Raw genomic sequence first — 25,097 nt, 5'->3', positions numbered from 1 at the left:
TTAATGAATGCATTCGAAAATGTATCAGAAGATTTGTATTTACTGAATAAGGAAAATTTGAATTTGCATTCGGAATTGGAACGAATTATGGCACAACACGATGAACTTTGGCGCTTTACCGATCACCTCAACGGACCATTCAATTACGTATTAACAATTCTATACGGCATTTTATTATTAGAAACAAGTCTACTGTACTTTGCTCTCATCTTTTCGAAAATGAAATTTGCGTTGAAACTGTTTTATTCTTCAATGTGTCTTAGCTTCACTTTCCTTTGTATCGTAGCCGGATTTCTGTTTTCTGCTTTTACATCTACTGTAACGTATTTCTTTTGAAAATTCCACTATTTTCTATATTTACAGACCTCTAAATGTGTTGTTCCTTTTTTCAGATGCAAACGTCCTTTCAAGATATCAGAAGATTTGCTGGCTGCGATCTCAAATTGGAACAAAAGTTAAAGGTTTAACATTTAAAATCTATTGTTATTGAGAAAAACATTTATTATGTTTATACGTACTGTAAGTTATTTTAATGCTTTAATAAAAATAATTTTGTAGATTCTAAACTTTATGAAAAGATTCGGTAAAGATTGCCTGTGTTTGACATTTAGAAATTACTTTAAGGTTACAAAAAAGTTTCCAATAAAAGTGTTTTGAAATTTATTTTACTTGTGTTGTTTTTAAAATTAGAATTATAATAACTGAATTCATCCTTTAAATATTTCAGATGGGAAGTTCTTTACACACTATATTTTCTGGTCTTTTGAATATAAAGAAAGTTTCGTAGATAAAATTTAACAAACATGTTAAAAAGACCAAAGTGATGACAAGCTCATACAAAAAGACATGGAAAACGGGGTACCCCTTGAATTATGGTGAGACTAACCTGAGGACCCAGGATCCAAGAGTTATAACAGTATGTCGAATCTAGAAAATGTCCGCAATGCTTCTAAGTATATGAATCATAATCAAATTATGTGACTTTCCAATTTTGTATCTCTTTTATATCTCAGATACTGTTAATAAATTACTACACTGATTTCTAAATTGTCTACTTTTGTATTGTGAAGGTCTGAAATTCTTTTTCTGTCTTAAAACAGTATAAACCTCGGGGTTTTTTCTATAAAGGGAAAAAGGGGGACTTCTGCGATCAATGACCGAGACGCTCTTTTCGAATAAAAAAAAATGGGGGAATGTTAAAATATCAATGAAGGAAATCTCCTCCATTTGTTTAAAGGTAATTCTATAGACGTTAATATCAACAAGACGGGAATAAGAGATGGTTTCTTACACCCTCTTTGGTTGCAAGTGACACGTGTTTACAGCAATAGATCGCCTCGTTCGTAGTCAAACGCGACGTTTGATATAAACAATATGTAGATTGTTGACCAGTTTACAGAAATTATTGTCAGCTGAATGTTAATTTATGGATGAGAGCCGTCAAACCTATACAAATTTATATTATAAAATCATATCTTCTAGACACCAATATCAATAAATTAAACAAACTTCTCTGTGCCAGTGGTCCTTACTAGCTAGATCCAGACATCAACACACTAACAGGTGTGTGTATAAATCATTAATAATGTCATAGTTTTCATCCTTTCAAATTTGGTATAAAAAGGGCTCAGGGCCCGTTATCGGTGTGACCTTCGAGACATCGGAAAACGACGGACCAACTGTCGGAAATACGCGAGACACAACCCAGCTAACTACCTATTGGAGCTTCGGTTGAAATTGTTATTATTAATCTTATTATTTGTATCCTTTTTTGTATAGCGTTTACTAATTAAATTTATATCATATCTTAAACATGTGTGTTTACTCGTACTCGGCCAACACCTTATCGACTTATCCGCGACCTCCCACTCGATTTTCGCCCTCCTAAATTGCCATCCACTGACCCTGTGAGCGCGACTCACCTTCCCGTTGTCGGAAAATGGTTTAAGCTTTGATGCTTAAACCCCAATTCTCACAGTAAGTAACATTGCTCCATGTCCATTCCTTGCTTTTTTTTTATCAATGGAATATTTAAAGTGGCGTAAAATATCCTCTCTCTGAGGGTACTTTGCACCATTTTTTGGTCTATAAAAGAAAAAAGAAAGCTGAAATACAGAGATTTGGTTAATGTTTCGGTAGGATGGAGGGCGCTGGATCCTAAGAAGGATGTTATACATTTTTGGAAAGCATTTTTCTTACTGATCAAGAATATATCAAGTTTGTTAAGATTGGGTTATTTTTCACGATTTTACACGTTTTTGAAAATACCGTCTTTTCAGGCTCGATTATCCGGACCATCTTGACCGATCAACCGGAACGCTTTCCGGGTATTTGATCGCGCTAAAAACGTGAGTGCGTGTTTAAAATTTCGGAATTTTAGGCCCAGTAGTTAAGGAGTTATCCCTTACTTCCGGTTAAATTTCGGTGGGCTATAACTCGCTTCCGGCTCGTTATTTCTGGAAAATTTTTGGGCATCTCTTAGAAGATACCAAACGTGAATTTCTCCAAAAATTTCATGCTAATATCTCCAATAGTTTTTAAATTATCGCTGTTCTAGAAAATTTTGGAATTTCAACATTACCGTTCCATTGCCGGTAATGATAGCGATCGTCAATGACCTCTTCTACACGAAACTTTTATAACTTTTCCCGGAAGTTACATTTACTTCGTTACTATCAATATTTTACTAGTCACGTTATATATTTTTGGAATCGTCTGAATTAGACGAAGACATTGAACATACTTTTAAGTTAAAATTTTAGACGTAAAAATGTTTAAAACCTATTATTTTGATTGGTATGGAATGTGAGGTCAAAACATTTCACCGAACTGCCTATGGAATTATCGATGAGATTTAACAATATTCTAAACATAACCCGAATGCCAAATTAGGAGAAATTCCTGAATTCTTGAAGTATCTCCACAAATTAGACAGAATATGATAAAAGCAGGAAAAATCCATCTTCTTTGGACAACCTGTCCTATCTTTGACTTTCTCCCTATAACACAGCGCTATCGCTGTTTATCATTTGGACATTTTGCAAAAAATTGTTCTTTAAAAGAAAATGTGTAGCCATTGTAACGGAAATCATTTATATAAAGACTGTCAAAACAAACATGACTCACCGAACTGTGCTAACTGCTTGAGAAAACAGTGTACAGAATTGTCACAACACAATGGATAAAACTTGTCCAGTGTATATAAGAGAAAAAAACAATTCCAATAAAGAACTGACTACATAATACAGTGATCTGCGAGGCTACTTCACAAACTCAAGGATTAACGGGTGTCTGCAGATTGTGATCTGACATTTGTATTTTAGAACTGTAAAATGAATATCGCCGTATATTTATTTATTGTATTTTAATTAATGATCTTAGTTCTTTCTAATAATTGTTACCAAGGACCATACGTTTTGTCATGTAAATTGTATGTGCTTAGCATACATTCAATTTCCTTTATTGTTTGTACTTTGGTGTCAATGGCACTTTTAACGTCAAGTATTTCTCTCTGATTGGCAAGTTGCTGCTTATTGTACTTATTTATTGTGTCTTATATATTGCATAATCGAGAATATATATGTTTGATAATAATAGTATTGAAAAACATGTAAAGCTCACCAACAGCAACTTGTCATCAATTTGTATATTGATCAACAAATGAAAAACTTTTGTTGTTTTCATTTTGATTTTCATGTTATTGATGTATTATTTTATGTATTTTATTTCTTATGTTCTTTTAATTCTTCATCATAAGAGTTATGTGTACAACATATATACCTGAGCATTGTAATTTCAGTGTACACAACCGGTAATGCACCAAAGCGGGCCGGTTTGTATATATATACAAACCGGCCCCGCTGTTCTATTACACATGTACTTTGAAATGTCTACTGAAACATTCATACATACATACATATATATATATATGTATGTATGAATGTTTCAGTAGACATTTCAAAGTACATGTGTAATAGAACACATTTATAATTCCAATATAATATGTTAACTGGAACATCCATCTTAAAAATTGTCATATAAAATAAATAAATCATACAGTGAAAACTAGTCTGTGATTTATATTCTTGACTCTAATTTCAATCTTTACACTAAAAAAATGACTTCAAAGATCATTGGACATGCAATTTTAAAAATGGTCTGTCGCAGTGTTGAAATATTTACAAACTGAACAGCGTTTCAAATCTCAAACTAATTTTATTACACATTTTTCCACCTAGAATTTCATTCTGTGCGGATACATTTTATTTCGCAGTTGAAAGACAGATGCCAGGTAAGAGAACATCATCTTTTTCTCAGGATGCTTTTTGATGGCCTCTATCAGTTGTCTGTCCACTTCGATCTGGTCCTTCTTTCGCTTTTCATTCACAGTGTATTCCTGAAATCAATTTTATCATCATCAAATCATTTTACATCAAACTTACTCTACATTTTTTTATCAGACAAAAAACATCTCTATAACAACTAAGTTTATTTTGTCTGTTTTGAATCCAATAACACTATCTGTTGGAATTAATTTTCAATGTTCATTTTGTTTTATTTGTGATTAATTTAATTAATAGTTGTTTGTTCTTAGTGTTTTTTACAAGTTAAAAAATTTTTATCTTTCTTTTTACCTTTGCTATAAACAGAACTCACAGTATAACACTTAACTAATGTTAATCTTTTGGGTAGCCATGCACATTCTAAGAAATATGTTTTAGAAAGTCGAGGAACTATCCATACGTGAATTTTTGAAACAGACAACTGTACTGTACATTCTCAAATTGATTATTATTATAATCAATTTACAACTTACTCTGGTGATACAAATTCATAAGATAAATAGATAAACGGTGTTCCTTCAAGTAGAATTTAAGTAAGTTATAATAAAAATGTTAGATAAAAAGTATATAATATGTGATAATAAATAACAATTAATAACTGATGACAATTGAAAGCAGATTTAAGTATCATTGACCTTTTAACAATATTTAACTCTTATTTCAAAATTTTATGCTTGAAAAAATAAATAACTTTGTGTTAATGACAGATAATAGTTATTTAATCAGGATGTTATTGTAAGATTTATATCAAAGCTGTTGTTTAATATAGTCAGAAGTTTATGGGATATGACAAAATCATAGGCTTGTGCCAATCAAGAAAAACTATGTAAGTAGGTAATTTATTTTAAAAGATTTTTTATTATGACATGATATGTGTCTAATAAATTTGTGATTGTTGAGTTATGAGGAAGGCCACAATGTTAGATTGAAAATGTTTTGTTAGTGATTGAATGTATTGGGTTGTTCGGAAAGTAAGTTCGTTTTTTTACCACTAGACGGCTTAGTCATATTTTGCTCATCATTTTCATTCTAAACTTTATTACCTATATATATTTTAACAGCTAGCATTTTAAGGCTTATTTGTAAAAATTTTGTTTGATTTTGTGCAATTGTTTATTTTTTGTGTCCTATCAAACATGGAAGATTGAAAGCATCATTTTCGACATATTTTGCTTTTTTATTACCAAAAAATCAAAATGCTGTTCAAGCAAGGAAAAAATTGTGGTACATGTGTGGAGATGATGTGTTGACAGAACGACAGTGCCAAAACTGGTTTACAAAATTTCGTTCTGGCAATTTCAATATTGAAGATGCACCACGTTCTGGATGGCCAGTTGAAGNAACGGTGTTCCTTCAAGTAGAATTTTCCTCTATTTTCTTTAAATTGTTAGATAAAAAGTATATATATATATATCACTCATATTATTATAATATTTACTTTCTCACCACACCGGGTTGTATATACTTCAAATACACAACAATCTATAATTAACCAATAACTGGCATGAAATTCTTCAAAAAACCAGCAAACGTTTTCGATTCCCCTTCTGGGATATTTTTTTCGGAAAAGGTCACATTTCAAATTTTTTAAAAAACATTTGAATTAAAGAATCCAGTTATAACAGAAGATAAATAATAAGCCTGAGGAAGATCTCAGGAGGGGAATCAAACACTTTTGCCAATTTTTTTAAAGAATTTCACACCGGTTATTGGTTTATTATAGATTGTTGTGTATTTGAAGAGTATTATTATATATTATAATTTATGAATTAATTCTTCATATGTAATTTATTTTAAAATAGCAAACATAGTTATCAACAAACTTATTTTTGTCTTACAAGGAAACCCTACGGCTTTGGGGAAACAGATTTTGATGATCATTGGTGTAGAAGTAGTACACCACGTGAGTGTACTACCCGTAAAATAGTAAAGTGCAACACTCAAATATAATCGGGAAAAACAAAGTTAAAGTTTTCTTTAGCACTTTGTATATAAGTTACACATACTTCTGCTTGAACGTTCTGTGGCATGAGTGTAACACTCCTGACTCGTACGCTTGCGTGCTCAGGTTTGATTCTCTTGTTGTGTATACTTTTTCCCCTCTTTTTTTTATTTACTCATTCATTTATTTCTTATTATTTATTGATTTTTTTAGTTTTTTTTTATAATTTTGTCTCGTTTCGACAAAGAGGTCATATATCCAAGAATCAATCGAATAATATTTATCAAAAGTAGTTCCACCACATTTAACATTTTTCCCCATAATTTTAAAAGATCCATTCTTTTCAAATGACTACATCTGTTGTTTTTTTTGTAATGTTTGTAGTTTCCACGTACAGTGGGCTTTTGCTACTTTTAAAACTTTGATTTTATATTCCAGTGAAATATATTCCTTCATTCTATATTTTTTTTCACCAGGTACATAGTCATCAGATGAGTCATCTTTAACTGCTTCGAAATTTCCTTCTGTTCACTCTTCTTGGGCATAAATCAATTCGTCATCAATTATAAAATTTTTTCATTCAACACACCCAATGTATTATTGTATAATTCTGTGCCTATCAGCATAGCATCTTCAGATAGTGTATCAGAAGATATTGTTGCAATGAAATTATTTTCAAAAAGTAAACTCTCATAATATACTACTCCATCTTTCAGCCACTGCTTTGATACATCACTGTTTAAAGAGTTATCATCAACAGTTTTTTCGTCATAATGTGAAAAACTTGCTTCTTTTGATGACATTTTTTTTAATTATAAAATAATTTTTCAAAATAAATTTCACTGCACAAATACATCTATTTGTGTCAAAATTCAGAAATGAACTGTTAAGTGTGATTAGAAAAAGACTATACCATCGTGTAAAAATCTACCAACTCCAACTCAGACTTTTCCTTACCATCTGATTCCAACTCTAACCAGAGCCGGACTTGTTACCGAAAGAGACCCTGAAATTCTAATGTCATCATGTGACCTCAGAATAAAAGATTCAATAAATGGAGTTCTAATAAAGATAGAGCTTAGAAACGTTTTATTCCAAAGCTAAAAGCTAAGTAATATATAAATATGTATTCGATAATTTTTACCTTTCCGGCTGTTATATATAACAGAGGAAAAGTGTAGCGCTTGGTCAAAAAATGACCCCTCCCAAATTTTTACATTTTTGGACTCGGAACACCTTGAAATTTCAAGACATGCAAAAGATTCGAGGTTTTTTCCTATATGTGTGAATGATAGACTGTGTGTGGAGGGCATGATTTTGTTCACCCTGTTTGAAGCCTAATAATTTCTGTGGTAAGAGTGGTCATACTCGGAGTCAGATGGTTTAACACAGGAGTTAGATATTAAGCGTCAAAGTTGTTGAACTAAATTGTGTCCCCATACACATTCTAACATCTTAGGTGAGAANCCCTTATTAGATATTGGAAAAAGTATTTTTCTTAATGTACCAAAAATAGATTGTGATTCTTTAGATACCAAAAATACTATGGAGAAAATTGCTGATTTCAGAAACAGAATTTACAAGAGAGGGATTAAATCCAAAATAATTAAAAATTGGTTCTGTCATTATGAATTACAAGAGTCGTCAAATGATTATAATGATGAAATACCAAAAAGATCAATATCTCTGTGAGAAGCCATAACTAACCAATCATTATTTTGTGGTCAAGGATTTCAAAGATGCTCATACAAATCTGCAAAAAATCAGTGTCACACTAACAGATGTGCATTGTTTAAAAAGAAAATTTTTTGTGGATCTAAATATCATTCTAGTTTATCTTGCATTAATAAATAATACAATAATAATGCATTTTCATAATTTAATTTTGCACTATTTACTACCTCTATTTATTTATGTTGTGATTTTACAAAAGTTATTCTTAATTATATTAATGTACCTAAACATTAATATTTAAATAATAGCAATATGTTTAAAGATTACATGTTTTTAAAGATTTTAAATTACCAATGAACAATTAAGTTGATTAGTTATTATAAATAATCATATTATTTTCTAAAATCAGGAAGTAATTCAAATACTGTACTCTTTTTATAATTTTCAAGTTTATAAATAAATAATTTTGATTATACAATATATGTTTTTTTTTTTTTTTTTTACTTCCTAATATTTTTGTCCCTAACCTTAGTGAATAATTCACATTTTTGTAAAGGTGCTAGATTTCCAGAGCTTTACAACACAGCTGGCTATGGTAAGCTGTATTGTAAAATGCAATATAATGACAATCCTGCTGAATGTTAGTTAGCTTTATTACAAAATGACTAGATGCTTTGTATAGCAGCTAAATTAAATAACAATCCAGCCACAACATATACATGATGACAAATGCAAAGTTCAAATAATTTGCTTAAATAAACTTTGTTTGACAGCTGATATGCAAATTGGGCAAAAGAGAGTGTACTCTTTTTTTAAGGATTGTCTGCAACCCAGAGGTAATCGGTATTTTTTGATAATCTGTAGTGTGAATATTAAGATCTCTAATTAAATTTAACATAATCTGATAAAAATTTAGCTCCATAAACATAGAACAAAGGAGAAGAGAAGNTTCTTGAATACAACCCTTTACAAGTTAAAAACTTCTGGCGACCCCCCAGGGTCATATTAAAACTATATCAGTGATTTTAAAAACTATGTATTTAATTTTCTTTCTGTTGAGACCTAAATATCGATTGAAAAACCAATTGTACTGTAAAATAAACAGATACAGCTTACTCACTGAAATTGTAGGGTTTTTTTATTGTAGTGTAGGACCTACAAACACTTGTCTTTTTTTTTTTACCCAAGACCCCCGTGTAAAACTTTGCGACTCCCCTGGAAGTCACGACCCACAGGTTGAAAAACACTGCTATAGGGTAACCCCCGTGTTATACGGGGATTACCTGTATATTAATTCTAATGCAGCCAAATTTGAGAAATATAACTACATATTAAATATCACATTATACAGTCATTTAATACACCATCTTACCTGCTTTTTCAATTTCACCACACGTTTTCCTCCATTCTTTTCACCACCAATAGGTTTCACAATGGTTCTCGGCTTGCGCTTCGGTTTTTCCTTCTTGGTAGTTTCACGCTTCACGTTCCACATTCCACGTTTATGGTACATACGAGAACGAGTGAATCTCCAAATGCCTCCCGGTAACTTGTAATTTCTTGGCCTATGTGGCTCCTTCGTCTTTTTGTCACTAGCATTTTTCATCTCTACGTCTGCCATCTGTAATTTTGTAAATCATATTTAAATTATATTATACCATAAGAAAAACAGTGAACTATATTAATATTTGTTATTAATGACTAAAAATCGTTAATAACAAAATCTACAAGAAAAAAAATGGGAGGAGAAAGTGAAGCATGTTACAAGACACTCAGTCAGAAATTAGAAAACAAAATCAAGGAATAGAGAAAATGATGAAAGTATGTGAAGGAAACAACAGGTAAAATGCAGTTCTAATTGAAGACTTTGGACCCCGCAAATCTCCCCAGATTACCAAATAAGTCAAAGGAACTGTATCTGTAATTGTAACTCTTAGTTTGTTAAACATGTGATAAACTTAATGGAAAATGCAGAACTCCAATCATGCTCCAATAGTAGTCTGTGCAACGGCATTTCTTATGCTTTAGTATCTCTTAGCCATATCTAGTACAGTGGAAAAGTTGATTTTCAACATTATTTTGAGAAATAGTTCTGGATTTTTTTTCACTTTAAATTTTATTCCATTTTCAAGTACAGTAGAACCTCAATTATCCGGACTAATTTGGGATGAAGGTAGTCCGGATAAGGAAAAATCCGGATAATCGAAAAAATACTTTAATTTGTCTTTTAATGATAATACAACACGTTTTCTTTTCGATGACATATCGATAATATTAAAAGTAAATGCTGTATTTAAATTGTGATCAAATTTTCAAGAAACAAATGTTCGTATTGAATTTCGACTACTACTGACCAACGCTAACAGACTACCTATTGTTTAAAAGGCCCTCTGGTGGAGCAAGAAGACGGATTTTATAAAATAAAAAGCAGTTGAAACTGCATTTTTATGAATAAAAATTTGACAAACTATTTATCGTTTTACGACGAGTAAAATTTTTTCGTCGCGTTCACGGCTTTTAAGTAATGCATAAACCTTCGAGGCGCGAGGCATAGGCGGTGGCCCATGTTGTCCATGCCTTACGCTGCCCTTGGTCATAGAAATGATGTAATTTGAATATAAATTATTTATAAATATGTATGTCAAGTTATATTTTTATTACTACGTAAAATATATTTAAGAGTTTACGACCACTGTGCTGGGTGAGACATTGTTGAAACAAAAAATGTTATGCATTCCATCACGTACATAAACAGTGTCATAATTCGCCAAGTGCAAATCAGCAAATTCGTAAAATTTTTTGTTTATTTTGAACAATCCGGATAATCGAAAATCCGGATAATGGAGGTTCTACTGTATCTTCAAAATTGCTAAATTCAAGAGAATATTTCACATGTAGACCATCAGTTCCTCTNCAGTGTCGTAATTCGCCAAGTGCAAATCAGCAAATTCGTAAAATTTTTGCTTATTTTGAACAATCCGGATAATCGAAAATCCGGATAATGGAGGTTCTACTGTATCTTCAAAATTGCTAAATTCAAGAGAATATTTCACATGTAGACCATCAGTTCCTCTTTCTTACTTCAATGAGCATGGTGTACAGCTCAAGATCCCAATCACCATTCAGATCTGCATTTGTACCCTTTCAAAGCATCCTTTAAAATTTAAATTAATGTTAAATTATATAAGTATTTAGTCAAATCGTCCATAAATATCAGTTATTTTTCAACATTAATGGTGAATCACCATTAACATTGAAAGGTAAACTTCATTAACAAAATAAGCTCGAGAACTTGCTTTAATTACCAAATAACTTCTTTATGCTCTTTAATTAACATTTACGACAATAAAAATAAAATTATTCTAAATTAAATTACACTTCTTCACTGATAAATTTAGCCTGTTTCACAAAAACATACGAATTTCAATACATAAAGCGTGAAGATTAAGTATCTTTATCTTATACAAATTACAAAAATAATACTTTATATATCAAATCTAATTTATAAATAACTAGATTTGCTACATTTAAACAACAGATTAATAGAAAATACCTTCGATCAGTTGGATTTAAAATAAGATACGGTATCCAACAACGTCTACCACACGACGACAATATGGCAGGTTAAAGAAGTGTTGCCAGATTGGCGTGGTTAAAGTTTTAAAATTCTTCCAAAAAATAGCCAAAATAAATTTCTAACTTCTTTAAAATTATTATTATTTAATGAAATTGATAATAATATAAATTAAGTTCATTTAATATATAAATTTTAAGCAAAATATTTACATATATTCATATATATGAAATGTATATATCTATGAAAAAAAAAAATCCAAGTGTGCCGACTCCGCTGTCAAGCGGGACAAAGGACAAAGAGGAAGTATATAATGAAAATAATACTTAATTTAATTTTCTATCAAAATTATATTTTAATATTGAAAATATAATAAATTTTTGGGGTACATACAACGAGCTAGAATATACTATATAGAGTGGCTGTAGAGACGCCATGTTGAAAGGAAATTGAATATACGTTCACCATTTTCCTTTTAGTCAAAGGAGCGTGCCATTTCTGTTGCGTAAAGGTGACAAGCTAGAATATTCTAATTCGTTGTGTAAAAGTGTGCAAAGGAAAAAGAGGAGTTTTAACTAAAATATAAGTAAATTGTTATGAGTTTTCTCTATTAATAGATATATACAACGCGATATTTTCAATGTTATAAAAGCGAGCAAATGAACGGCTCTTACACTGCTTAATAGAAATCTAGTAATCGAACGATTTTAGATTATTTCAAGATTGTTAAATCACATTTTGTTTATTTAACAGTACAATGTTTTGTACTATTTCTGACATCTATTGCTCTTGCAAATATCAAAAAAGTTTCCCCACATTGTTTGTTTATTAAGTTACGGCAACGTAACAATTGGGCGATGTGCCTAGGGAGATGCCTTCCGGGAGCTATTTTTAAGGGTAACTGGCCCCTATTTAGGCATTACAGATGTGGAGAAAACCTTGAAAACTCCATGTGGCTAGCCCGTCCTGGCGAAGCGCAAACCCACTACCGAAATCCTAGTATTCAAAGAACAGTAACGCTTGGCCACTGGTGGGCCGTTTCCAACATTGATAATTTACATTTTTGCACATTTTACCTATAATGGTCAAACGTATTTTGTATTTTAAATTAATATAAAAGTATAAGTATACTTATAAGTATTAATATAATTAATAATTAACAATTATAATTATTATATTAATAATTAATATTAATATTAATATTAATTAATATTATATTAATAATTATAATTAATAATTATAAGTATACTTATAAGTATAAGTATAAGTATTAGTATAAGTATACTTTTTACATAGAATTAATTGATAATTACAATTTAAACAACGTGTTTTTTGTTCTTGTTGGCACGCGCAGAAAACAATGGATTCAACAATAAACAACAAGAAGAAAAACAAATTCTGTCTAACAACATCTATTGTATTATTTTAATAATAAATAGTAAGAGAATGAAAGAGATTAAACACATTTTCGTGTATATTTCTCTTTTGTTACTTAACACAAAAATAACTCTATATATCAAAATGGAAAAACAGAAGATGGTCATCTATCACAATAACGAAGTGCCGAGTGGAGGGTTAATTGTATAAAGATTTTATCTTTATAGACGTTCCTTTCTTTTAATGACAGAAAAATATCTAAGGGTTTTCCGAGGCTATACGCTTCAAAAAAGTAGAGTTAGGATGCTTTCTATATAGCACCTGCTAATGATATGCCACAAAACTGTATTAATTAATGAGGTCTGAGAATAAGCAAAGAATGGGAACAATGTTACAATGAATGCTTATATATTATGAGAGATTAAATCAATTTCGTGTGCAGATTTTTATGTGGAATTTTGTAATTTGGACAAGGATCCTCTTATAATTTATGGGCTAATTCAAATCCGGATCATCATGGGATTCTGGTTTGAATTCTGTTTACCTTCGGACAATCTATTCATTTAATATAAAGAAATACAATTATCCCTCCATTAACTGAACGAAAACGGAAAAATAAGTTAAAACTGCTAAGATATTGACTGATAACAAAAACAAAGGCGTTATGTCAATTTGACGTCACTTCCTTATTTTTATAACGAACGAGTTTAAGTATGACGTCAGAATGACGTAAAATTCGTACTATCGGAAGTCAACAAAGTCACGTGACTTCAGATAAGTTAACGCTTATCTGATTATCACGAGATTTTTATATTAATGTTAATTGATTAGTTGGTGTTTATAATTATAAAGATATAAGATAATAATTATTTTTAAAATAATCACGAAATTTTCGACCCACAATTCCCAGCATTAAAAATGGCTGCCATATTAGCTTTGAAAGATTATGGAAGTAGCGAAAGCGAAGACGATAAGGAGGAGAACGGCGACAAATTGCAGTCTCTGTATTCGAAATATACAATAAATTCCGCACCGGACGTCGTGAGTAACGATTACGGACGTGATATACACGCGGTGGATCCCACGTCCAAGGTTTTGAGTTACAACCCCAAGTTCGATCAGTTGTATGCCCCAGTTTTGGGTCCAGAAAACCCATTTAAGACACAACAGCAAAGAGCTGATAAAAACATGCTGTCGGGATTCGTAGAAGCTGCACACGTTAATGATTTCCACTTCGAATCCCAACGCAGAACATTCGCTAGTTATGGCTATGCTCTAGATCCTACAGTTGACACTCAGAAGGAAGCCCAATTGATTGGTAAATTGGAAGGAAATCCAGAAGTTGGTGTGACAGTTTTCGAGAAAATTAAAGCTAGAGAAGGGGATAAACGCAAGAGGTTAAAGAACTCTGATCCGTCGGATATTGAAGGCTTCCTGGGCCCCTGGGCCGCCTACGAAGATGAGAAACGCAACATCAAACCGACTCCGGAAGAACAGGAGGAACTGAACGAGATTATAGCCAAGAGACAGAAGCGAGGTAAACAGACGGACGATAAACCGATGGAGGAGAAGACGATACTGCACATAAAAGATCCTTACGATTATCAGGGAAGGTCGTTCCTGAACATCCCGTTAGATGTCGGCGTTAATCTGAAGTCGGAAGATCCGCCGGAAAAGTGCTTCATACCGAAGAAACTCATTCATACCTGGAGCGGTCACACCAAAGGAATTTCGGCGATTCGTTGGTTTCCCAAATCCGGTCATTTGTTGCTCTCGTGCAGCATGGATTGTAAAGTTAAGTTGTGGGAGGTTTATAATGAAAGAAGATGCATTAGAACTTACAATGGACATAGACAGGCCGTCCGGGACATTAGTTTTAACAACGGCGGAACCAAGTTTCTTTCTGCGGGTTACGATAGGTATGTGAAATTGTGGGATACGGAAACGGGAGAATGTCTTACTCGTTTTACTAATCGTAAAATAGCTTACTGTGTGAAGTTTAATCCCGATGATGACAAACAGCATCTCTTTGTTGCCGGAACGTCGGATAAAAAGATTGTTTGCTGGGATATTCGTTCCGGAGAAATAGTGCAGGAATACGATAGACATCTCGGTGCCGTCAACACAATAACGTTTGTCGATGAAAATCGTCGATTTGTATCTACGTCAGATGACAAGAGTATGAGAGTTTGGGAATGGGACATTCCAGTCGACATGAAGTACATTGCCGATCCTACTATGCACTCGATGCCTGCCGTTACGCTCTCTCCAAATGGTAAATGGTTAGCTTGTCAGTCGATGGATAACAAAATCATGATTTTTTCTGCATTAAATCGTTTCAAATTAAACAGAAAGAAAACTTTTACTGGACACATGGTTGCCGGATACGCATGTAGTTTGGATTTTTCTCCGGACATGAGTTATCTAATATCTGGCGATGCCGACGGAAAAGTTTATATTTGGGATTGGAAAACAACAAAACTCTATACCAAATTTAAAGCTCACGATAATGTTTGTATCGGAGCACTTTGGCACCCTCACGAAACATCTAAAGTGGCCACGGCTGGATGGGATAACGTCATAAAGTTTTGGGACTAAAACAATAAATGTAAATATTTTAAATTGTGTATAAGTGTTAAAAAAAAATAAAAGTGCATAAAACGATTCTGTTGACACAAATGTTTTGATAAAATGTATTTGTAAATGTTAATTTTAGAAATATTTTTTATAGATATTCTATATAAAAATCTCATTCTGGTTAAAATATATATTTTAGCTAGAATGTGAGTGTGATAAAAATGCAAGTTAGTGTTCAATGTTTCTAAATATTAAATATATTCATGAAGTAATGTAAGAATCACAATTAATATTCAAAACATTTTTTGCAGGATATTTCATTGTAATTAACATAAAGACATTAAAGAATTTTACATTTAAATTGTTGACATTTATGCATTATAAATTTTTTGCAAATTAATACGAATTTCTGCAATATTTTGAAATTATATTTTAGATTATATAATTCCATTGTTGAAATTATAATAGAAGTGCAAAATTTTTTTCATATTATTAATTATATTAACTTAGCAGCTATAAATAAAGCCACATTTTCAACTTTTAAGCAGAATACTTAAGATGCTAAGTACTGTGTTATTTTTAAAACTATAAACTAAGCTAAGTTATAAATAATAGATAAACTTAAAGAATTAATTACTTAATTGTCTAAAATTCTTTTTTAAAAGTTGAAAGTTATAATAATTTTATACAAAATTTGTTAAAGTACTGGTAAAAAAAATTCATATATTCTATGGACAATAGAAAAGGAATCTGAAGTTGTGTGTCATCATGCAGTTTGTATATTTACATTCTTGTGGCTTCTTCCTATCTTACCAAGTATGAGCATCTTTCCTATGAATGTGCCACTCCATAACTTTTATTCCAATTAAAACTGTAATTGTATAAAACTAGTGACTTGATAATAGATAAAACTTATTTAACCGAATTTTAGGATATTCTAAAATGAATAGCTTATACCAGTTTGTTATTGCCATTCAATAATCTGTAAATTGGGTTATATGACAATAAAAAATTTTCTGCTATAGGATGATTCCTGTGGCAGTTATCTGCAACCTTTTCTTGTGCATGGTATACTTCCCAAAATTCTGTGGAACACCACAAGTAAAAATATAGGAGTTACAAAATACTGATTTACTGTTTTTTTACTTGTATAATATAAAAATATTTGAAATTAGTTTATAATTGATATTTTGATTTCATTTCTTAACTTTGAAACCACTGAATGAAATATAGTGTGAAAAAAACATGATTTGGGTTTTATGATTGTAAGTGCATGCTGCAGAGATGTCGGTTACTTGGCATTTCATAAAAATTGAGAGGGTGACTGTCACTCATGCTTTGCCAAATTTAAATGTATGCAGATTTAGTCAAATAGGATACACTATGTAAACATGAGTTTGTGAGTAAACACATGTATTGTACATATTTCAAATTTTGAAGCTTGTTAGAATTCCTTCTGTCACAAATGTCAGTGGCAATAAAGATGTAATAAGCAAATCATTGTTCCATTTGAATTAACATGTATTTATCATATTTATGCACCCACCATAAACTCTCCTTTTCCTCTTGGTTGCATTGTGCTGTGGTACATCTGGCATCATCTTGTGGCACACCAATTATGGAGCTCTGCTTATAGAACAAACTGCAGTAGGGATTCACTTTCAATCATTTTTAAATTCTCGTGCTTCAGTTCATTTTAAATACAGTTTGAATAATAAGCAATAACAGCTCATAAAATAGCATATTCTAAAGAAGAATGTATCTTCATTGTGTATAAGATCCTGTGATTCCTATTGTTCAACAGTTTAAGACAAAGTTTAACTTCTGAAAAGTTTCATCAAAGTTAATAAGTGAGTTGACATGGAAATGAAACTACAGGATTCTGTGTATGAACTCAGGAAACATCAACCACCAATGCCAGAAGCTGATGTTTGATGTTGCCAGACTATAAAAGTCTCCTCAAAAATTTGTATGCTGATATCTCAGGAAATAGGATACTCTTACTTGAAGCAAAAAAAAGGCAAGGAAAGCACAGCTGGAATGCTACAGAATAATACTTATGCATCAGCTGTTGGAACCTGATAAGGCAAACAGGGTGATTTTGTCTATGGTTACAAGAGCTGCTATGCAGAATGCTGGAGTACTTGAAATAACATGGCTTCATCTGTCAGGATACATGAAATCTAAAAATTCCAGATTTGGGCTGTTGCAAATTTTCATGACATTCAGGGATCTGCAGAAAGTGAGAGTATGGTGTGTTGTATCTGGTCAAAGAATTACCAGGCTCATTTTCTTCTTAGAATCAGTAATTGAAGCATCGAGAGTACATACAGTATGTATAGTGGTCAGGGTATAGGGGACCATTTAGCTTCTTAGTTTGCCCCCTTTGCCTTGATTACTTTTCTTTTAAACAAATGAAATATGTAGGATGTTTATTAGTGAAAAAAATCAGTCTTAAGCAATTTTGTTGTTAGTAAACATTAATTTATGGGCATAGGATCCCTTCAGCTCCTCCTCTCAATGTCTTTGTTTAAATATCAGATGGCTAAAAGTTAGTTAGCGTAGCAAAAAAAAAAAAGAATTGCTAAGCAATGCAAATACTTTTTTATCTAAAAAGTTTGCAAAAATTGTTTAAAATCAGATCCTTCTTATTTGATAGACAAATTATAATAATTTGCTGTACTGTACACGCTAATTTTCTTGCAAAAATGGCTGAATAACTTAGTTAACTGACTGTTAGGCCAACCTGTATATTAAGAGTAGATAAAAATTAAAAAATTCACATTAGAATTAAAAATGATTATATACACACAAGTCCCATAAAACTGGAATCATAGGAGTTATATTGATCTTTGTTTATTCTATTACAGGTAAAGCAAAGTAAAGAGGAATAAATTCAAGTAATTTTGATGGTGGGGGACCTGCAGTTAGCAAAAATTCATAAAAAAAAAAGTTTAACAGGCTGCATCCAGTTTTTTAATATCACAATCACATACACTAGTCTGGATGCAGCTAATTAAACTTTTTGATGACTTTCATTGACTATAAATCCCACACCATCAAAATAACTTGAACTCATTCCTTCTTATTCAACACCATGTTTTATCTGTAAAAGAATAAACAAAGATCAATGTAACTCCTATGGTTCCAGACTAATGGGACATCATGTAATTTGTTTTATTGATGGATAGGAGAAAAATAACACAGTACTTTCCTAACATTTTCAAATTCTGGCTCTTTGACTATAAAAAAAAAATTTAAAATGTAGATTGCAACTTCTAATTTTTGCTGTTTTTGTTAAAAAAGAGCACATTTTACGTCAATTTGACGTCACTCCTATACGTTTGTAAGGATCGAAATTAAAAAATGACGTCAAATTGACGTAAAATGCAAACTATCTCAAAAAATAAATGTTTAATTTAGATATTAATTTGACGAAGTAATTTCTTAATATTAATTTAATCTAAATTTTAATATAAATTTAATTTTAAAAGAAAAATGCATTTTTAATGAAAATATATTTATTGATATATTTATACAGTAATATCAATAAGTAAATATTAATTATTATTATTTTTTAGTTTATAATTTTTAAAAGTAAAAATGAACATTTATTTATGTTTTTAGATCACAAAATATTCTGTTATTAAATTATTTTTTAAGATGATCGATACGGCGGCTCCGTGAAAATTCTGTTAAAAAATTCGTTTAAATAATTATCAATTTTAAAACATTAAAAAAATTTATAATTTGTATTTTTATCGTGTAATTTGTCACAAATGAAATAAAATAAAGTCCGAAATTAAAAGTAATTGACAAAATTAATTTGAAAAATGACGCATGCGCCGTTTTAACCTGTAACACGTTGGTTTTGTTTATCAAACGTGTAATCGATCGATGGAGTTGTCTGTTTATGATATTTTACATAAAATGGCTTTTAATTTTGGTTAAACATGAACTTAATTCTTTTAGAAAGGCTGAAGAGAGGGCAGATATTTTCTTACTTAATTATTTTATTTATTTTATTCAGAGGAACCGTACCATGTGAGTGAATGTCCCTTTAAATCTCTGTTTATTCACTTTTTTTATTATCATTATCATCCATTAGTTCTTCATTCACAGATTTTATCATCATCATCATCATTATTCATAGATTTATCATCTTCAGCATTTATTTATGGTCATTATCATCATTATCAATCATTCATAGATTTATCATCATCATCATAGATGCAAATTATGAAGTATTAAAAATTATTTCTATATTAATATAGAAGTTTTAACATACATCAATAATTTCAGCCAGTTTTTTTTTCACTTTATTTTCTATTATGGATTATTTTTCTTAAAATTACTGAAAATATAAGATACTTGCAGAATTATTTGGACATGCATCAATTTCTATAAGGAACAACTATAGCACACATAATTTAGTCTCATAAAAGGCAATGTAACACAATTTACCTCATAGAAAGAAGTGTGTATTTATATACTGTAGCCGCAACAATGAGCAACTGTATCTGTTGTAGTCACACAAGAATAAACATTACGCATCACTGTAATCACAGTGATAAGTGTTGCTCCTTACTAATGATAATAATAATAATAGTAATTAGTTTTTTTTTAATTTACAGCTATAAAGGATATTTTAAATGAATGTCCTAAGCGAGCGTATATAACCTGAACATTGTTACGTAAGCTGAAAATAGAACTAAATAATAACAAAAATAATGTTAAATCAATGTTGTTTTATTTTGAATCTTATAAATAATTACATCTTAGATTAGTGAATTGTATAAATTAAAATTATTTCAATGGTACTGTATTATTTTATTAATAAATACATATATCTTTTTTCTTCAGATAATACAAATTTTCAATTCTGGGCTGAAATATTGACAGTAAAAATTCCTCCTCTAGGAAGTATTGATGTAAGTTAAAATCTATGATAACTCTATAAATTTAGCACACATTTAGCTTATTATTGAAACTGTTCTAAATGTGAGCATGTGGAAGTAACAGAGGACATGAATAGAAATTATTAAAATATAAAAGATTTTACTAAAGAAATTTATGTAAGCTCATAAATCTCCTTAATAATATGTTGTATATTTTGTAATTTATGTATTGTTCCTCTATATTATTTCCACACTGGATATGCACATATTTATGACAGTTTCAATTTTAAATGTAAAGTTGTGTATGCATTCAATTTTATTTTTGTTTCATCTGGGCCAATGATGTCCATTTAAAATGGAAGAAAACATTTGTTTTCTTTAAAATATAGCTATTTAGCTTAATTTGTCATAATAAATAAGATCATGTGACTGAAAGAACAGAAATCTTTCATGTTGTTAGTGTTTTTGTCAAATAACAAAGCATCAAAAAAATTATACTTTCATGTTAATCTTGAATGCACATCTTCAACCATATAATTTTTCAGGAATTTCTAGAATATCTTTTTAATTAAATAGAAATAATTAGCATTAAGAATATCTACTATGATTAATTTAATTCAATTATAATGCATCAGAATATTATGATTCTTATATAAAGAGTCTTCCAAAACGAATGCTACCATTTTAAATTATTGTATTTATGTTAATTAGTATTTAAAAACATTGTAATGTACATCAAAACATTGGAAAATGGCCCAAGTTTTACATTTGCCTATTACATTTTCTCAATTCATGCATCTCATGTCACACATCACCCATCTGAACAATAATAAAATTTTTCTATGCTTGCTACATCATATCTGTTGTTACTTCTGCCGTAGTAGCCACAATTCTTTAGCTTCTGCAGATTACTATGTCCCCTGATGATGATTGATTTCAACTTTGCAAACTGCAGAACACAAAACGTCTTCTCTTGCAAGTTGCCATCTTTGTTTATGGCACTTTCTAGGATAGTGGGCAAAGATGGCTACTCCACAGATATCATTTATAATTTGTAAGGAAATATTTCTTTTACAAATAAATATAAAAATATTATCTTAACTCTTTACTCTGTGAGCAACGAGAAGACTTTTTCCATACCTTTATGCTTATCCAAGATGATAATGGGTATTGTTTGATGATGAGGGATGGGCTCAAAATATCACTGGGAACTTCAGAAATTTTTGTGGATGATTGAACTAGTGAAAATTGTAGAAGTTTTCACCAGGACTTTGAACCCAGTCCTCAGAACAGTAAGCTGATGGCTAGCCTCAGCCGTCTAGCTATCAATGAAAGTATTTAATTTTATGCAAGTTTGTATTGTATATTCTTTTGTACTTTTTAATATTATCTATGTGAAATAAGCAGTTTAAATATAATAAATTAATGGATAAAACTGAATTTAGGTGTTAATAAGATCATATAATATTCATATATCCACAAAAAATTACTAGAATGAAAACTGCATAACCCACCCACTCCACTATACTCTGCACTTTTGAGAGTAGCCATTGCTCCATAGCAATGGCTACTCTCAAAAGCAAATGCATAACTCACACCTGCTTTCAATGTATATTTTAATTAGAGATAATTTTCAGGTTATATACTTAAAATAAGAATTACTTAAAGTGATTCTTATTTTTATATTAATTAATTTATATACTTTATTATAGCATAACTTAAAAAGGATTATTCTGTATCATATATTTAATAATATGTGTATACACTGAACTCCTGATTATCCATAATATTAGTTCATTGGTCGGTGTGGAAAACCGGAAAACATGGATAATCCAAAACAGCCCTCTAAAGTATAAAAAAACTATTTAGCAGTTTTAAATGAACTTAATTTGCAAAATCTCAACTCTATTATAATGCAATGCAAGTGTGAGTTTCGTGTTTCATATGTATATTTAGTCACTAAACCTAAAATACATTTCTTCTATTTTCAAAGATATTGTGTAGAAATTTAAATTTTACATTTCTATGCATAATTATTATATTTTTTCTAAATTACTGTATTTTATTCTACTCACATCAGTTTTTCAGACTGGAGTGTGAGTATACAGTATCAAAACACATTGCAGAATCAAAAATAACTCCAGTAAGTAACCACGGACAGAAGTACTAATGTTTTCGATCCTTAACGCGGATCTTCTTTGGGTGAAAGGTTTTGAATCGGAATGCTTTTTGAATAGTGTTGCATTCGATGCATTTTGAATATCATTCCAATACAATATTCAACATTATTTGAAATGTATTGATTACAACAATATTTGAAAAGCATTCTGATTCAAAACCTTTGACCTAAAAATGATCCATGGAAAGGATCAAAAATGTTAGTCCTTCTATGTGTTTATTTACTGAAGTTATTTGGTTTTGTGGGCCCACCAGTGGCCAAGTGGTTCCATTCCCTGAACACCGGAAGTTTGGTTTTGGGTTTGCACCTCACCCCGACAGGCTGGCCACGTGGAATTTTCTGGGTTTCCTCCACATCTGTAATGCCTGAATGGGGACTAGTTACTCTTAAAAAGACCTCCCAGAAGGCATTTCCCCTAGGCAGATTACCCAAGTGTTGTATTAACTAAACAAACAAACAAACATTTTTGGTTTTGCAAGGTATTTTAGTACTGTAGTTATACTGTATTTTATGACTAGTAGGATATTTTTTTCAACTGTTTATAGCTTATAAGTGTGACTTTTTCATGTGTATTCTATGAAAAAATTTGTAAAGTTTGGTTGTTTTAGACTGTGTCTTGGAGTGTCAGCTGAGCTTAAAAGTCTACTTTTTATATTGTATACAACTCCCCATATATTACTGTCTACAGAAATGCTGGGCAGAATATTTTGACAATGCACAAATAATTCACACACAGGCAATCAGAAGTTTGTTGTACATGATATAAAATGACATTTGAATGTTCTGTTGATTCTTGATATAACAGACTAATCGAGAAGTGATGATCTGACACTACCAGTTGTCTTTTATATCTGTTATGTCATAATTATTACAAAATGGGGTCCATAAAATCAAGGATCGACAGTAAATATTATTTGTTTATTATAACATTGAAATAATTTTAGATTGTGATAATTTCTTTCTAATCAATATTAATACCAAATGAATTTTATTAATTAACATTTCTATTAACAGGCATTCTTAGAAGGAATTTTGTTACAGACTTCGAATCCACAATGCAAAATAAACGTATTTCAAAATTACACGAAGATGATAACTGTTAAGGAGAAATTGAAGTGTGAAGGTGATTAATTTTATATGAATTTTTCTTCATATTTATCATAACAATAAAATTTTATTTTGAGTTTGTGTAAAAGTTGAAGGTAAAAAATCTGTAATGTTTAATATATAAGAATAACCAGGTTTAGCGGTTCGGCTAAAACCTGTCGAAGCGTTTCGATAGAATTTGTCCGAGTTTGATCCTACCTCGTATGGCAATAGCTTCAGCTTGACCACGTGTCTTATGTCCTTTGTTCGTCGGTCAAGATCAAGGAAGACACTGATTCTGAAGGAATACCTTATTTTTATTCCCGTGACTATGAATATTTACAAACGTTTTTAAGTTAAATTACTATACAAATGCGCGTTCGTTGGTGGAGTTGATTCCGAGAGATTGGTGAAACCAAAGCGAAAGGTCGGCATAACGAGAGCGTCTCTCCTATTCGGTGTCCGAGGACCAAGTGAGGTCAGAGGGGAAAGGTCAAGCGGTGGCACCCTCTGCCGTACACAGGAAATGTCATGTGAAAATGGAATATATGCTTATTTTTTTACTTTCCTGGTTCTGTTATATATAACAGAGGGAAAGTATGGCAATTGGTCAAAAATGACCCCCAAGATTTTTACATCTTTCAGCTTGGGGAACATGTAAAAAGTTTTTAATTATATATACAAAATTTGGAATTGCTTTCAACTATATGAACCAATTCAATCTGAAATTCATTTAATGAAATTATGATGATTTTTAGACTATTTGATGTTATAAATTTAATAATATATATTGAAATTTGGACTAGAAGCTCTGCCATCATTTATGGCAATATTTGCTTTGTTGTTCATTCTTTAATAATGAAATTTAAATTTATTAAAGTATAACTCATCAAAAATTTAGAATAGGATGTATTTTTATTGTTATATGTTCTAAATATTAAAACTAATGTAAGTTTTCATTTAATTTTTTTAGGTTTATCTAAAACTCAGCAGCAAAATAATTGGCAAATGACAGTACTTGAAAAGGTTAGTTGAACTGTGTTAAACTGTGTGATTCTTGAAAATAATAATCAAAATTATTTAAATTATAAACTGTTTAGTATTTATAACATATGATTTTTTAAATATGTCCTGTTAAACATTTAAATTATATCATTTTATTAGAACAAAAGGGTAATTTTCTCATCTATATGAATCAATGATTAATGTGGATTTATAAAAAAATTACTGATGCATTTAGTTTGAAGTGTTTGTAGATCTTAAATTGAGATAGGTGAATAACATAAATTGAGAATCTAAACTGGAAATGCTAGACAAACTTTCTTTATTCCGGCAAGTATATTTTCTTGTTAATAGAGGTGAATAATGTCTGTATTGATCTATTAGTTTGAAAGTATTGCCTTTTAAATTTTTAATTTGTTGTTGGAATACATTGCTAGACCAATAT

General features: G+C 30.6%; 4 protein-coding genes across 4 annotated transcripts; 3 read left to right on the top strand and 1 right to left on the bottom strand.

The window, feature by feature from the left end:
- On the top strand, positions 1-1,025 carry LOC111620802. The gene is made up of 3 exons (XM_023362797.1): positions 1-318; positions 393-461; positions 728-1,025. The coding sequence occupies exons 1-3, from the start codon at positions 4-6 to the stop codon at positions 785-787; spliced, it is 444 nt and encodes a 147-aa protein (XP_023218565.1). The 5' UTR covers positions 1-3; the 3' UTR covers positions 788-1,025.
- A 3,170-nt stretch (positions 1,026-4,195) lies between these two features.
- On the bottom strand, positions 4,196-11,629 carry LOC111620817 (60S ribosomal protein L6-like). Its single transcript, XM_023362810.1, has 4 exons — positions 11,513-11,629; positions 9,322-9,580; positions 4,635-4,639; positions 4,196-4,396 (listed from the first exon to the last, which is right to left on the bottom strand). Exons 2-4 carry the CDS (start codon positions 9,578-9,580, stop codon positions 4,235-4,237), a joined length of 426 nt encoding a protein of 141 aa, XP_023218578.1. The 5' UTR covers positions 11,513-11,629; the 3' UTR covers positions 4,196-4,234.
- A 2,196-nt stretch (positions 11,630-13,825) lies between these two features.
- LOC111620849 (pre-mRNA-processing factor 17-like) lies at positions 13,826-15,708 on the top strand. The gene has a single exon (XM_023362847.1). The coding sequence runs from the start codon at positions 13,829-13,831 to the stop codon at positions 15,506-15,508; it is 1,680 nt and encodes a 559-aa protein (XP_023218615.1). The 5' UTR covers positions 13,826-13,828; the 3' UTR covers positions 15,509-15,708.
- A 3,547-nt stretch (positions 15,709-19,255) lies between these two features.
- LOC111620816 lies at positions 19,256-24,685 on the top strand. Its single transcript, XM_023362809.1, has 4 exons — positions 19,256-19,531; positions 20,351-20,418; positions 23,579-23,687; positions 24,624-24,685. Exons 1-4 carry the CDS (start codon positions 19,441-19,443, stop codon positions 24,683-24,685), a joined length of 330 nt encoding a protein of 109 aa, XP_023218577.1. The 5' UTR covers positions 19,256-19,440.
- The last annotated feature ends 412 nt before the right edge of the window (positions 24,686-25,097 follow it).

The sequence above is a fragment of the Centruroides sculpturatus genome, unplaced genomic scaffold (genome assembly GCF_000671375.1).
Source record: "Centruroides sculpturatus isolate CEXI.00-Female unplaced genomic scaffold, Cexi_2.0 scaffold89, whole genome shotgun sequence".
In the NCBI taxonomy this organism is placed as follows: Eukaryota; Metazoa; Arthropoda; class Arachnida; order Scorpiones; family Buthidae; genus Centruroides; species Centruroides sculpturatus.
This window is presented reverse-complemented; position numbering and strand designations above follow the sequence as displayed.

Coding starts and splice junctions, on each gene's coding strand:
- LOC111620816 (XM_023362809.1), top strand. CDS start 19,441: ATGAACTTAATTCTTTTAGAAAGGCTGAAGAGAGGGCAGATATTTTCT. Junction 19,532..20,350: donor ATTCAGAGGAACCGTACCAT/GTGAGTGAATGT, acceptor TTTTTTCTTCAG/ATAATACAAATTTTCAATTC. Junction 23,688..24,623: donor GGAGAAATTGAAGTGTGAAG/GTGATTAATTTT, acceptor TAATTTTTTTAG/GTTTATCTAAAACTCAGCAG.
- LOC111620817 (XM_023362810.1), bottom strand. CDS start 9,580: ATGGCAGACGTAGAGATGAAAAATGCTAGTGACAAAAAGACGAAGGAG.
- LOC111620849 (XM_023362847.1), top strand. CDS start 13,829: ATGGCTGCCATATTAGCTTTGAAAGATTATGGAAGTAGCGAAAGCGAA.
- LOC111620802 (XM_023362797.1), top strand. CDS start 4: ATGAATGCATTCGAAAATGTATCAGAAGATTTGTATTTACTGAATAAG. Junction 319..392: donor TTTCTGCTTTTACATCTACT/GTAACGTATTTC, acceptor TCCTTTTTTCAG/ATGCAAACGTCCTTTCAAGA. Junction 462..727: donor AATTGGAACAAAAGTTAAAG/GTTTAACATTTA, acceptor TAAATATTTCAG/ATGGGAAGTTCTTTACACAC.